Here is a 12,721-nt window from a genome sequence, read left to right on the forward strand (position 1 = left end):
AGAGAGGACATGATGAGCAGGCAAATATTTGTCTTACAAACGCATTTGTCTCAAACACCCCTCCCACACACGCACACACACACACACACACACACACACACAACATGAATGAATGCCTGTGTTTTTCTACATTTTTCTTGGATGAATTTATACATTTATCAGACATATTATGTATTGACAGCTACCTTTTTAAACTGCATTTTCTAAAAAAAATTGCCATTTAATTTAATTGCTTATAAGAAATATGATTTTTGCTACCAACATTTCTGTATTAATCAATCAGGGTGGTAGTAGCCTAGTGGGTAACACGCTCGCATATGAACCAGAAGACCCAGGTTCAAATCCCACTTACTACCATTGTGTCCCAGAGCAAGACACTTAACCCTAAGTTGCTCCAGGGGGGGGACTGTCCCTGTCACTACTGATTGTAAGTCGCTCTGGATAAGGGCGTCTGATAAATGCTGTAAATGTAAATGTAATCAAATACAAATACATTGACTGATGCTCATATATTGACCCAGGTTTACCCATTTAAAAGAGTAACACCATTTACAGAAATTCAGTGGTTCATTTTTTATCAGTTTATCTGGTTACAGATGCATATGACAATGTGTCTGTATTATTGTATGTTCGGCACATGAGTACTAACAGGATACTGTTGACTGACACGTCCAGCAATTCAAGAGCCTTGAAGTCGTAATAAAACCCAGCAATGATATTTAAAAAAAGACACTTTCCCCTTTACCATTGTGTAGTTTAGAACATTTACCAGGTTTAAGCACATTTTGTGTGTGAACAAACTATTTTTTCCCATTAGGATTTTATCATTTGACAAAGTTTTCCTTAGTCCAGCAGATTGCCTATGCTGGCTAATAATAAAAGTATCATTTGATTGTAAGAATTATTGTAATATAAGATGGTCTGGACATAACGAACTGTCTGTTTTCATTCTTTTTCCAGTGAGCGCTGATTGAATTCAACACAGGAAGGGTCAGGTTTTAGAGAAACAGGAAATCTGACAGGAAACAATGTACGTCACTAGACTCAAGTTACGGGTAAAAGTGATCCTGTCCCAGCTGCAGAATGGAGCACTTGTTCAACTCCCCAATGAAACTAGTACTTTTGGCAGGTAACGTTCTTCTTTCCATCACAGTATTTTGCAGTTCTGCCAGTCTGGTTTTATAGGGTTTTTTTTTTTCGCAGCAAGTCTTTGTGTGTGCGTCAAGTCTTCCTTCTTTAGTGAAGCCTAAAATATTCTTTGTTCTCATTCTAAGCAACAGTGGCATTAGGATAATATCACACAACACGTTTCATCACAATCAGCAGCTGAATATTGTTGTGTGTCATTTGTAAATGTGTTGCTTTTTCCTATAGCGTGGATTTTCGGTTTATTGGGCCAAGGGGATTTTTCTGACACCTGCCCACCCTGTCATGAGAATGCAACATGTGAGATAAAGAATGGCTCGAGCAATAAGGCTTGCTTTTGCAACCAAGGATTTACTGGTGATGGCAAAAACGAATGTACAGGTACGTCATTCTTATCTTTACACATTATAAAAGCGTGTGTTCATCATAACAGCAACATTATAACAGACATGACAGACTTTTCTGTGCTTTAGGTGAATAAATAGGACATGCTGACAGAATCAGTAAAGATATTTCTGATTTGGAACAAAATGAAACTATTACGTCTAAACCTTTACAGGAGGGAGACGTGTAGATTACATAAAATTTCATTATGTAGAATATATTCATACTAATTATTGATACTATAAGACGATATTGAAAAGTAAATGACAAAACTTACTTTAATTATTTGTGCTTAGCACACAACAAGTAATGGCCAACCTGGTGCGCTGTGTGAAAACAAATTGTGTTTGATCAGTTTGTAAAGTTAAATCTGAACAGTTGCGTATCTAATTTTATTGTCTATCAGGAATATGATTTGTAATAATAAGAAAAAAAAATAATGCCAAAACACAGTACTAAAACATATAATGTATGCTAGAATGTATAAGAAAAAACTTTATTTTTGGCTTTTAAAATACATAACAATTCGAGAACATTAAAACATTGCTGTAAATGCAGCACAATTGTATATCAAAAAGTTTTTGGGCAGCTGAAATTTTAAATGCTGCAACATTTATAAATAGTGCAGCCTTTAATTTGCTAAGAAAACACAGGAACTGTGACAAATCCTGAACAGTATCTTAAACAGACAATGCACAGTTAACCTTTACTATTTCCCCTGGACCTTGCCTCGTCATTTAACGCAAGGAATGTATCGGTTCTTTGTAGTATGTTGCATGAGAGACTGTCTTTTATAAAGTCGGTCCCCCACACAGCTCTTGAGAATCTCTGATCATTTTTTATTTGTATTACTGTAATTGATAGTTTGCATCAATAACATACATTAAATATCTGGTTAAAACACAACCTGTATTTGGATGTGATTCAATTCCCCCAATACCCATCCTGTGGTGCCTACCAAAAGTAGAATAAAAAAATGAACCAGGGATAGGTTACCCACTAGGGCCACTGCTGTCAACATGAACCTTGCTGTATACGGGCAGCAGACACCATGAAGCAGTTGTAGATGGTGGATCTATCTGATGAATCAGTACTTCAGACTACATACACTTCTCCATGACAGTATTGTTTCCTTACAGTAGTTAAGGAGTCCTCAAAGAGGACCCACCTTACCATTACTCAAAGAGTAATTTTGGCCCCATGAGGGAGACCTTCACAATATTACAAAATGTCATGATCCAAACCTTACCTGACACTCCATCCCAGGTTTTCTTGGTGCGTCGTATTTGTTGTCTGGTTAATCTCCTTGATTGTCATCCTCTGTAGCGTCTTATAAAGGTCTCTGTGTGTTTCTGTTCCGAGTTCCTGCATGATCTCTGTTATCCGGATCTGTACCTGTACCATGTACCCTGCATGTCGAAATGTAGAATGACTTTTTTTTACAGTGTACAGTGTATATTGTGTTCTGCATATAGGAGTTTATGAAGGATTTGAACCCCAATAATCATCCCGAAGTTTTGTCTCACTCTCAGATGAAAAAAACTGCTTGTTTGTTAATGTAATAATGATTAATGAGGCTACAGGGATTTGAATCAGTCACATCCATCATCCACTTGAAATATGGATACATACAGGAAAAGTCAAGTTTTTTGAATAATGATGAAATTGTCACACTGCGCAAAGAAATGTTTTGAAAGAAAAATCTAATGGGCGTGGTAAACGGAATAAACCGTGATTTCACATGTAATACATTAACACAGATGAGATCAAGCAAGAACCTGAGCGACTGGCAGAGTATATAGAATGTGAGTGGGAAGGTAGGAATGGAGTGGACAAGAGTGGAGATCAGATAAGAAAACTAACAATAATCTGTCGAGTTCAGCAGCCCAATGTTCAATTATCCAGTAAAACGACAGCACTGCATAAAAAGACTTCATTTTCGATTTCATTTTCGTCATAAACTGCAGATGATGATGAGTGTGAGAAGGTCGCACACATCTGCGGCAACCACGCCACGTGTTCTAACACAGTGGGAAGCTACTACTGCACGTGTGTCGGTGGGTTCAAATCAACAGATGGGAAAACTGATTTCATGCCAAATGATGGGACCTACTGTGCTGGTAACAATCCATAGTTTATTATATTTGCATTTTAATACACACAGTGCATCAGGAAAGTATTCACAGCACATCAGTTTTTTCCCACATTTTGTTATGTTACAGCATTGTCACAAAATTGATGAAATAATTTTTTTTTCTTAGAATTCTACACATAATGATAATGAAAATGATAAGGTAAAAAGTGTACTTGAAACTTATTAAAAATAAAACATTTCACAGCCTTTGCTCAATACTACTCAATGCCTCTTTGGCAGCAATTACAGCCTCTAGTCTTTTTGAATATGATGCCACGAGCTTGGCACACCTGGCCAGTTTCCCCCATTCTTCTGTGCAGCACCTCTCAAGCTCCATCAGGTGGGATGGGAAGCGTCGGTGCGCAGACATTTTAATTTAATCTTATTCAGGTCTGGCTGGGCCACTCAAGGACATCCACAGAGTTGTCCTGAAGCCACTTTTTTTTATATCTTGGCTGTGTGTTTAGGGTTGTTGTCCTGCTGAAAGATGAATCGACGCCCATATTTCAAGAGCGCTCTGGAGCAAGTTTTCATGCAGGATGTCTCTGTACGTTGCTGCAGTCATCTTTTCCTCAACCCTGACTAGTCTCCCAGTTCCTGCAGCTGAAAAACATCACCACAGCATGATGCTGCCACCACCATGCGTTCCATCTTGGTCTCATTAGACCAGAGAATTTTGTTTCTCATGGTGTGAGAAAACTCCAGGTGGGCTGCTATGTGCCTTTTACTAAGGAGTGGCTTCCACCTGGCCATTTTACCATGCAGACCTGATTGGTGGATTGCTACAGAGATGGCTGTGCTTCTAGAATGTTCTCCTCTGTCCACAGATGACCTCTGGAGCTCTGACAGAGAGACCATCAGGTCCCCTGATTGCTCAGTATAGGTGGCCGGCCAGCTCTAGGAAGAGTCCTGGTGGTTTTGAACTTCTTCCACTTACGGATGATGGAGGCCACTGTGATCATTTAGACCTTCAAACAGCAGAAAGTTTTCTTTAAATTTTTGCCTTGGAGACAATGCTGTCTCAGAGATCTATAGACAATTCCTGTGACTTCATGTTTGGCTTGTGCTCTGACATGAACTGTCTACTGTGGGACTGTTCTTTTTCTCTACAGAAAGACTCCAATTAACCTGTAGATACATCTCAAGGATGACCAGAGAATACTTTTTTGAATACTTATGTATACATTGGGTGTGTTGTGTGTAGAATTCTGAGAAAAAAACATTTAATTCATTTTGGAATAAGGTTGAAACATAACAAAAATTTGGAAAAAGTGATGCACCCTGAATAATTTCCTGATGCACTGTAATTATATACAGTTGTGAGATAACACATCATGCTGTTTTGCAGACATAAATGAGTGTGAAGACCAGAGAAGATGCGGTCAGTTTTCTCATTGCCATAACACTAATGGATCATTTTACTGCACCTGCCAAAGAGATTATAAGACTTTGTCAGGGACAAGGACGTTTCGACCTGAAAGTGGAACAAAGTGTTTAAGTATGTTTTTGTATATTAATCCAACATCTTTGCTAATGCCAACTGTCCAAATCTTTTATTCATTACAGAACAATTTGAGTTAAACATCCAACCAGTTGACATCTGAACAGGCTGGTATAACAATCTCTTTTTATTCCACAGAGAACAATTTGCCTGATTGTCATTACAACAAAGGATGTTTAAGAAAATCAATAGATGCCACACTTCAGCATGTAAGTTTTAATGTTCCAGTACAAGAAAAAAAAAAACATTAAAACAGTGCGGTTCTTGGTGTGTAAACGGAAATATGTTCATGTAACACACACCTACGTGTCTCAGAGTCCCAGAGTCTTTGTCTCTGTTGCTAATACAGTGAATGACGCATCTGAGAAACCAAAATAAAGGGTGCTGGCAGGGCAAACAGTTTAAATGGAATTTTTCATTAATATTCATTTTGCTGCACGTTTTTTGCTATAGATATTTAATGTTACACCTTCCCATGTCATGGAAGAGATAAGAATGCAAACCTCGGGAGACCTCACCCCCACAGATGTCATCTCATACACAGAAGTCCTGTCTGCAGCAGCACTCCATTTTGGGAACAAGTCTTACCCTCAAGACGATGTTCCCATGAAGGCGGCAATCTCTGTAACTTTTGTTTTTATTACATAGTCTCTCGTATGCACTTGATCCATCGCTTTTAATGAAACTGTACAAACACATGCATGATCCACACACGTTCATATTCCTTTCTCTTCCCTTGTGTTCCATCTCGAAATATCCAAGGACTTTGTGAAGACAGTGAACAACCTGGTTGAAAGAGACGAACTGGTGGCCTGGAATAGTATTAAAATACCATTCAGACAAGAGACCCTCACCAAGCTCCTGCACTCGGTAGAGCAGGGTACACTGGCATTGTCTAAAAATGCTAAAAACGTCACTGGCATGGAGGTCCTCGAAGGTGATGTAGGTGAGGTCCATTTGAATTAGTTTAAAACGCGCCTGTCACATTTCACGTTCACTGCTAAATTAGTAACCTTTATTGTGTCTGGCTTCTATTTTTGTTTCATTTTTCTGTCGTTGCAGAGCTGAAACTCTACACCTTAAATGCAAAAAAGCCCAAGGTCTCTGCCTCTTTAGGACAGAACTCCATTGTGTTGTCTCCAAAATTTAAAAACACCACCCCTCCTAATGGTAAGGCTTCAAAAAATGCATTGAACCTAGTATTCTTTTTTTTTTTTGTTGTTTCGCATTGCAATGTTTGAGAGCCCCTAATATACTGCAAGCAGTTTGTTTTTAATGAGCATAAGTGTTCATAAGCAATAATACTCATTTGCCTGTCCATTATTTCAAAACTGTACCCATAAACAGCTTCAGAATGGTTTAATATAATATCTACAATGAAATGTTTTTTTCCAAAAATCACATAAAATAATGTTAATTGGCCAAGCCTGGAAGACAGGGTGGTTATAGCCTAGTGGGCTATAAAAAAAATACACGCTCGCTTATGAACCAGAAGACCCAGGTTCAAATTCCACTTACTACCATTGTGTCCCTGAGCAAGACACTTAACCCTGAGTTGCTCCCGTAACTACTAATTGTAAGTTGCTCTGGATGAGGGCGTCAAATGCACATATTGTACATGTGCAAATATTCTGCTTATTAGTTGCCACACATTTCTTTCAGAATACAAATCGTATCCAAGCATACTGGCAGTGCTTTAGATGTGTAATAATGATGGGAAATGTATACAATGTGCTATTTGAACAGGGTGTGTGTCAGCATTATAAAGCAGGAAGCCACGGAATAAATAAGGCCGTTTCCTGGCAAAAAGTAACTGGCCTCTACAGAGATCAAAGTGCCCGTCAGGAGGAAGCGTTCACACTAAAATGCCTTTATTGTCTTAGCAAATGCATAAAATCTAAAACAAACAAATGCCACCATGCCAAGATTTTGTGAGGTTTTTTTTTCATCTTGGGGAGGAGGCAGTTTCTGCATGACAGTTCTTTCATTTAAATTCATTAATAGTGTCTTATTTGACATTGACTGAGACTGCTCGCTGTTCAGTTAATGAATGGACGGATTAATTGATGGATATAAAGTTCACTATGAAATAAACTGTATTATTTATTTATTGACAAAACAATATTTCGAATGTGCAAATTTATACATCCATTCCATCCTTTTCCACCCCCCCAACAGGGGATTGTGTTGATGAAGTGTAACATAGAGAATGCACGTATTGCATGTAGTGTAGCAAGGTTGAAAACAGTCTGTTCCAGCATTCCTCTCTCTCTGTGCGCGTTTTTTTCAAATGACCCACTCCATGATGGAAGGTGGTCAGACATCTTACTAAACACCTAAAGATGTTGAGGTGTGAGTGACCCCTGCAGCTGAAAACTGCCTTGCATGGAACTGAACCAGTCGCAAAGTTGATTGGTGGAATTGTGCAAGTCATTAATGTTCTACTTGGAAAATCGAATGATGTTTTCCAAAAACCACATAAAATAATGTTAATTGGCCATGGTTCATTATCCTCTGAATAAGCCTGGGAGACAGGTTATAGCCTAAAGGGCTATAAAAACTACACGCTCGCTTATGAACCACAAGACCCAGGTTCAAATCCCACTTACTTCCTTTGTGTCCCTGAGCAGGACACTTAAGCCTGAGTGTCTCCAGGGGGACTGGGGCAGTGGTGGACTAGTGGTTAAGGAAGCGGCCCCGTAATCAGAAGGTTGCTGGTTCGAATCCCGATCTGCCAAGGGTCCACTGAGGTGCCACTGAGCAAAGCACCGTCCCCACACGCTGCTCCCCGGGCACCTGTCATGGCTGCCCACTGCTCACTCAGGGTGATGCAGAGGAAAATTTCACTGTGTGCACTGTGTGCTGTGCTGCTGTGTATCATGTGTGACAATCACTTCACTTTCACTGTCCCTGTCACTTATGATTGTAAGTCGCTTACAAAAAAAAAAAAAAAATTCCGCAAAATGCGAAAATGTCAAAGACATACTGCATAAATGTACAGAAATCTTGCCAATTAGGTTGTGTGTTTACTGAAAAAAAGTGTCATAATATAATATGAAATTACCCATGGTTTTCGACTGATATTTTTTCTGTGTCTTAGGAACAGTGTCTGTAGTGTTTCTACAGTACAAACACATCGGAGCGCTTCTGACCCCCACAGTTGACCCTGGTGTGGTCGACTATTCGCAGTTTGCCGCTGCAGGCCCGGTGACTGTCAACTCGCAAATCGTAGCAGCTGCCATAGACCCACCTCAGATGTACCCGCTGGACAGTGTGTCCTTCACCCTGAAACACTCTGAGGTACAGATGCATTCTGTAGCTAGTAGGGCGGCAGGTTTAGGAAATTGTTTCACGTAAAGCTTGGATGAGAGGAATAAAAGTTCAACTTACTACAACTTTGCATTCCCTGCGTGCTCTTCCATCAATTGCTCCTGAAAGCCTTGCATATATTCTGGTGGTGCTGTATGACTTTAAGGGTTCACAGCCCTTATTACACCTCGCACTGCATCTCGTTACTCCGAGCCTCCAGTACTGCTCGCCTGGTCCCTCCATCACTAAAAGGTAAAAGGAAGACACTCATCTAGTCTCTTCTTCGTCTTGGCCCCTCGGTGGTGGAATGAACTTCTCCTCGAGGTCAGAACAGCTCAGTCACTGAGCACCTTCAAACGGCAGCTCAAGACCTTCTTCTCTAAAGAATATTTAGATTAACTTGTAACTTTCTTATTACCTCTTGTGTACAGAATCTACAACAGAGTGAATAAAAAGATTGTATTCATAGTTGAGGGTCCTAGTGAACCAGAACTGATCACTTCATCGATGGTAACTTGAAAGCACGTTGTAAGTCGCTCTGGATAAGGGCGTCTGCCAAATGCCACAAATGTAAATGTAAATGTAAATGTTTTGCAAACTGGTCACTTCACTTCATTCACAGAGATAAATGAGCAGATATCTGTTTATTAAAAGTAAACTATTTGAATTAGAGTTAACCACAACCCACAATTTTCTTTAAAAAAATTACTAATTTTTTTTTGTTGCTTTTCCTTCTCTTCCTCTCTTCCTCACTAAGGCAATTGATCCAAAAGTGGATGTGACAAAATGTGCCTTTTGGAAGTATTCCCCAGACAACATGCAGGGCCAGTGGGCCTTGGAGGGTTGTGAGCGTTCTCATGTAAACAGCACCCATACCACATGCACCTGCAACCACCTGACACACTTCACCATCCTCATGTCCTCTGGACGGGCAAACGTAAAGGACCGGTTTTCTCATCACGTTCATAGCGTGTAATGTTCTATAAACATTTTTTTAACTTTTTAACTTTTTTTTTTTGTAGCTTTTGGCTCACTACAACATCCTCACCAGAATTACCCAGCTGGGAATGGTGATTTCTCTCATCTGCCTGTTCTTGTGCATTTTCACATTCTGGTTCTTCAGCGAAATACAGAGCACCCGGACAACCATTCACAAAAACCTCTGCTGCAGTCTCTTTATGGCTGAATTCATCTTTTTAGTTGGGATTAATATGTACACCCACAAAGTGAGCAAAAATCCTTTCACTCTTATGCTACCTGGTTAATTAATACCGATAATTATTTTAGCTTTCTTGATAATTAGATCTATCAAAAGTGTGACATTTGTGTAAGCTTTTATTTAAAAAACCTGACTTGTGCATGTGTAATATCAAAAAGCTTGTGGTACTTTTCTCCAAAATGTTGAGAGGAGTCAAGCTGGTACCGTGCAATGTAAAATGTCCATTTAATTCACGTGGAGAAGCAGCTGAAATGCAAATGTTTAAAATGTGCTTATTTATAGCAAACATCTGTTTGTCTTTCTGTCCAGCTCTTCTGTTCAGTTGTTGCTGGTCTGCTGCACTACTTTTTCCTTGCAGCGTTTGCATGGATGTGCATCGAAGGGATTCATCTGTATCTGATTGTTGTTGGGGTCATCTACAACAAGGGCTTCCTGCATCGCAATTTTTACATATTTGGCTATGGAAGCCCAGCTGTGGTTGTTGCCATCTCAGCCACGCTTGGTTACAAATATTATGGAACAAATTCAGTGTAAGTTGTGAGCATGTTGCTTTCAGTTCATACAAAGCATGAGTTTTCAGTTCAATTCATTTGATTTCGATCTGTTGTTTTAAAGGTGCTGGCTAAGCACAGAAAATAATTTCATCTGGAGTTTTATTGGACCTGCATGTTTGATTATTTTGGTAAGTGTTCATACAGTCTTCCCTTCCCAACTTACACTGAGTAGTAGCTCCAGGGGCACAATGGTAGTAAGTCAGGTTTGAACCCGCTAGGCTACTACCACCCAAACATTCTGTTGCTCCCTAACTAACAAAAATTGAGTAATTTCAAAGTTTTTTTTTTTTTTTTAAATACAGTCAGACTCTTCATGTTGTTAATGTATTTTTTAATGTGACTATTAGAAATGAACATCTGAAAACAGTTGAAATGATTAAGGATCTTCACATTTTTTGAGTATCTGGTGCATCTGGTGAATATGGAGTAACGGAAGTAGGTATTTTGGACACTTTGCTAATGGCTAGTTCATTAACCACTTATCTACCTACCATTTTTTTCAAAGGTTAACCTAATGGCGTATGCGGTTATAATCTATAAGGTGTATCGTCATACTGCAGTGAAGAAACCAGAAATCAGCCACTATGAGAATATTAGGTAGGTGATGATTTTTGGACTGGTGTTGTAATCAGTCGTTATCAGTATTCGGAAGTACCATCATTTTGATTGAGAAGTGCAGAGATGTTGTCGGTTGATCAAAGTATTATTTTATGAAATAATGCGGTCACAAAAATAAATTATTTAGAATACATTTAAAGGCCTCCTCCTTGAACTGTCATCTTATCATGGTGGAGGAGTTTGAGAGCCCTAATGATCCTAGGAGCTATGTTTTCTGGGGCACAAAGAACGGTTCAGAAGACCTTTCATGGAAGGAACAACAAAGAGCCAGTGTGTAACCTGCCAGGCCTGGGGTTGGGGCCCGTGAGCGAGCACCTGGTGGCCAGGCTTTCACCCATGGGGCCCGGCCAGGCCCAGCCTGAACCGGATACATGGGCTCATCCAACTGTGGACCCACCATCTGCAGGATGAACATGATGGGTCCGGTGCAATGTGGATCGGGTGGCAGACCAAGACAGGAGCTTTGGCGGTCCGATCCCCGGACAAGGAAACTGGGACATGGAACGTCACCTCTCTGGCAGGGAAGGAGATGAATCTTGTGGAAGAGGATGAGTGGTACTGGCTAGATATAGTCTCACCTCGACACATTGCATTGGCTCTGGAACCAAGTCCTTGAGAGAGGTTGGACATTCTACTTTGCTGGACTTGCTCCGGGACCGGCTGGGATGAGGATCAGCACCTCCAAAACTGAGACCATGGTTCTCAAACGGAAAATGGTGGCTTGCCATCTCCGGGTCGGGAGACAATCAGTCTGCACTGTCTGCATTGTAAACATCTAACTTGAATTCAGACCAAATTTAATATGTTGCTTTGAAATATTTAGATGAAACATGCTGATCAGCAATAAACCAATCAATATAACTTTAGTGAATTCCCAGCAGTGTATTTTGAGGTGTGTGTGACGCAGATCTGGCATGTGGATGACACCCCTGCTGCAGATAGCACCACCTTTCCAACACTCATGCCCCCACCTACTGCTGCTCTTGTACTGGATCCCAGCATTCTTCGACCAGCCTAAATTTCATGTGGTGCTGAGAGTGTCTTGGTTCTGTGCCTGTTTCAGGTCTTGTGCCAGAGGGGCGCTGGCACTTCTGTTCGTCCTCGGAGCAACATGGACATTCGGTGTTCTGCATATTCTTAATGAGACCACTCTTACGGCTTACCTCTTTACTTTTACCAATGCCTTCCAAGGAATGTTCATCTTCATATTCCTGTGTGTATTGTCAAGAAAGGTGAGGACAAAAACCTTGTATGCATTTTATAACAAAATAACTGAGTATGCCCAATCCAATGAATAATTTTCCTTCTCCACAGATTCAGGAAGAGTACTACAGACTTTTCAAAAATATGCCTTGCTGTTTCGAATGCCTACGATGAAGAATGCGGAACACAAGGAGAAGACCCAGATGTCCAATACTGGCTTGAAATAATAATGTTACATTTATAATAATTTGCTAATTTTCATTAAGACTCTATGACACCTAGAGTTGTGGGTGAATAAAATGAAATCGATGAAATCATTGCCATCTCATGCTGGCGTGAAAAAAAATAGTGAACATCACAGTGCCTGAGTTCATTCATGCTTGTTGTATTATCCATCAGCAAAATTGCAGGTCGTATAATTAAAGTCTTGTATGATTTTTTTGGTTTATTTTATATGTTTGTTAATTTATCCTGCAAATAATCATTTTAAACTGTTTATTCTGTTTCTTTTTCAAAAAGTTAAATGGCAGTATTGTTCTCACCCGAGACAGCTGTGGATAGATTTTTGCTCTATTTTTGAGTTCGAGACCTGTCCATCCGTCCCATTCATGTGTACTAAATATCTCAAGGTATCAATATAATGATCAGACTCT

The 12,721-nt window shown here is 39.9% G+C and overlaps 1 protein-coding gene across 1 annotated transcript; it reads left to right on the forward strand.

Moving 5' to 3' along the window:
- The first annotated feature begins 1,048 nt into the window (after nucleotides 1–1,048).
- LOC114801771 (adhesion G protein-coupled receptor L4-like) lies at nucleotides 1,049–12,516 on the forward strand. The gene is made up of 16 exons (XM_029000056.1): nucleotides 1,049–1,129; nucleotides 1,375–1,527; nucleotides 3,498–3,650; nucleotides 5,013–5,162; nucleotides 5,304–5,374; nucleotides 5,619–5,789; nucleotides 5,928–6,111; nucleotides 6,228–6,335; nucleotides 8,266–8,465; nucleotides 9,232–9,411; nucleotides 9,497–9,700; nucleotides 10,003–10,223; nucleotides 10,309–10,375; nucleotides 10,753–10,844; nucleotides 11,929–12,097; nucleotides 12,180–12,516. Exons 1-16 carry the CDS (start codon nucleotides 1,084–1,086, stop codon nucleotides 12,240–12,242), a joined length of 2,232 nt encoding a protein of 743 aa, XP_028855889.1. The 5' UTR covers nucleotides 1,049–1,083; the 3' UTR covers nucleotides 12,243–12,516.
- The last annotated feature ends 205 nt before the right edge of the window (nucleotides 12,517–12,721 follow it).

This window comes from Denticeps clupeoides, chromosome 13 (genome assembly GCF_900700375.1).
Source record: "Denticeps clupeoides chromosome 13, fDenClu1.1, whole genome shotgun sequence".
Classification (NCBI taxonomy): Eukaryota; Metazoa; Chordata; class Actinopteri; order Clupeiformes; family Denticipitidae; genus Denticeps; species Denticeps clupeoides.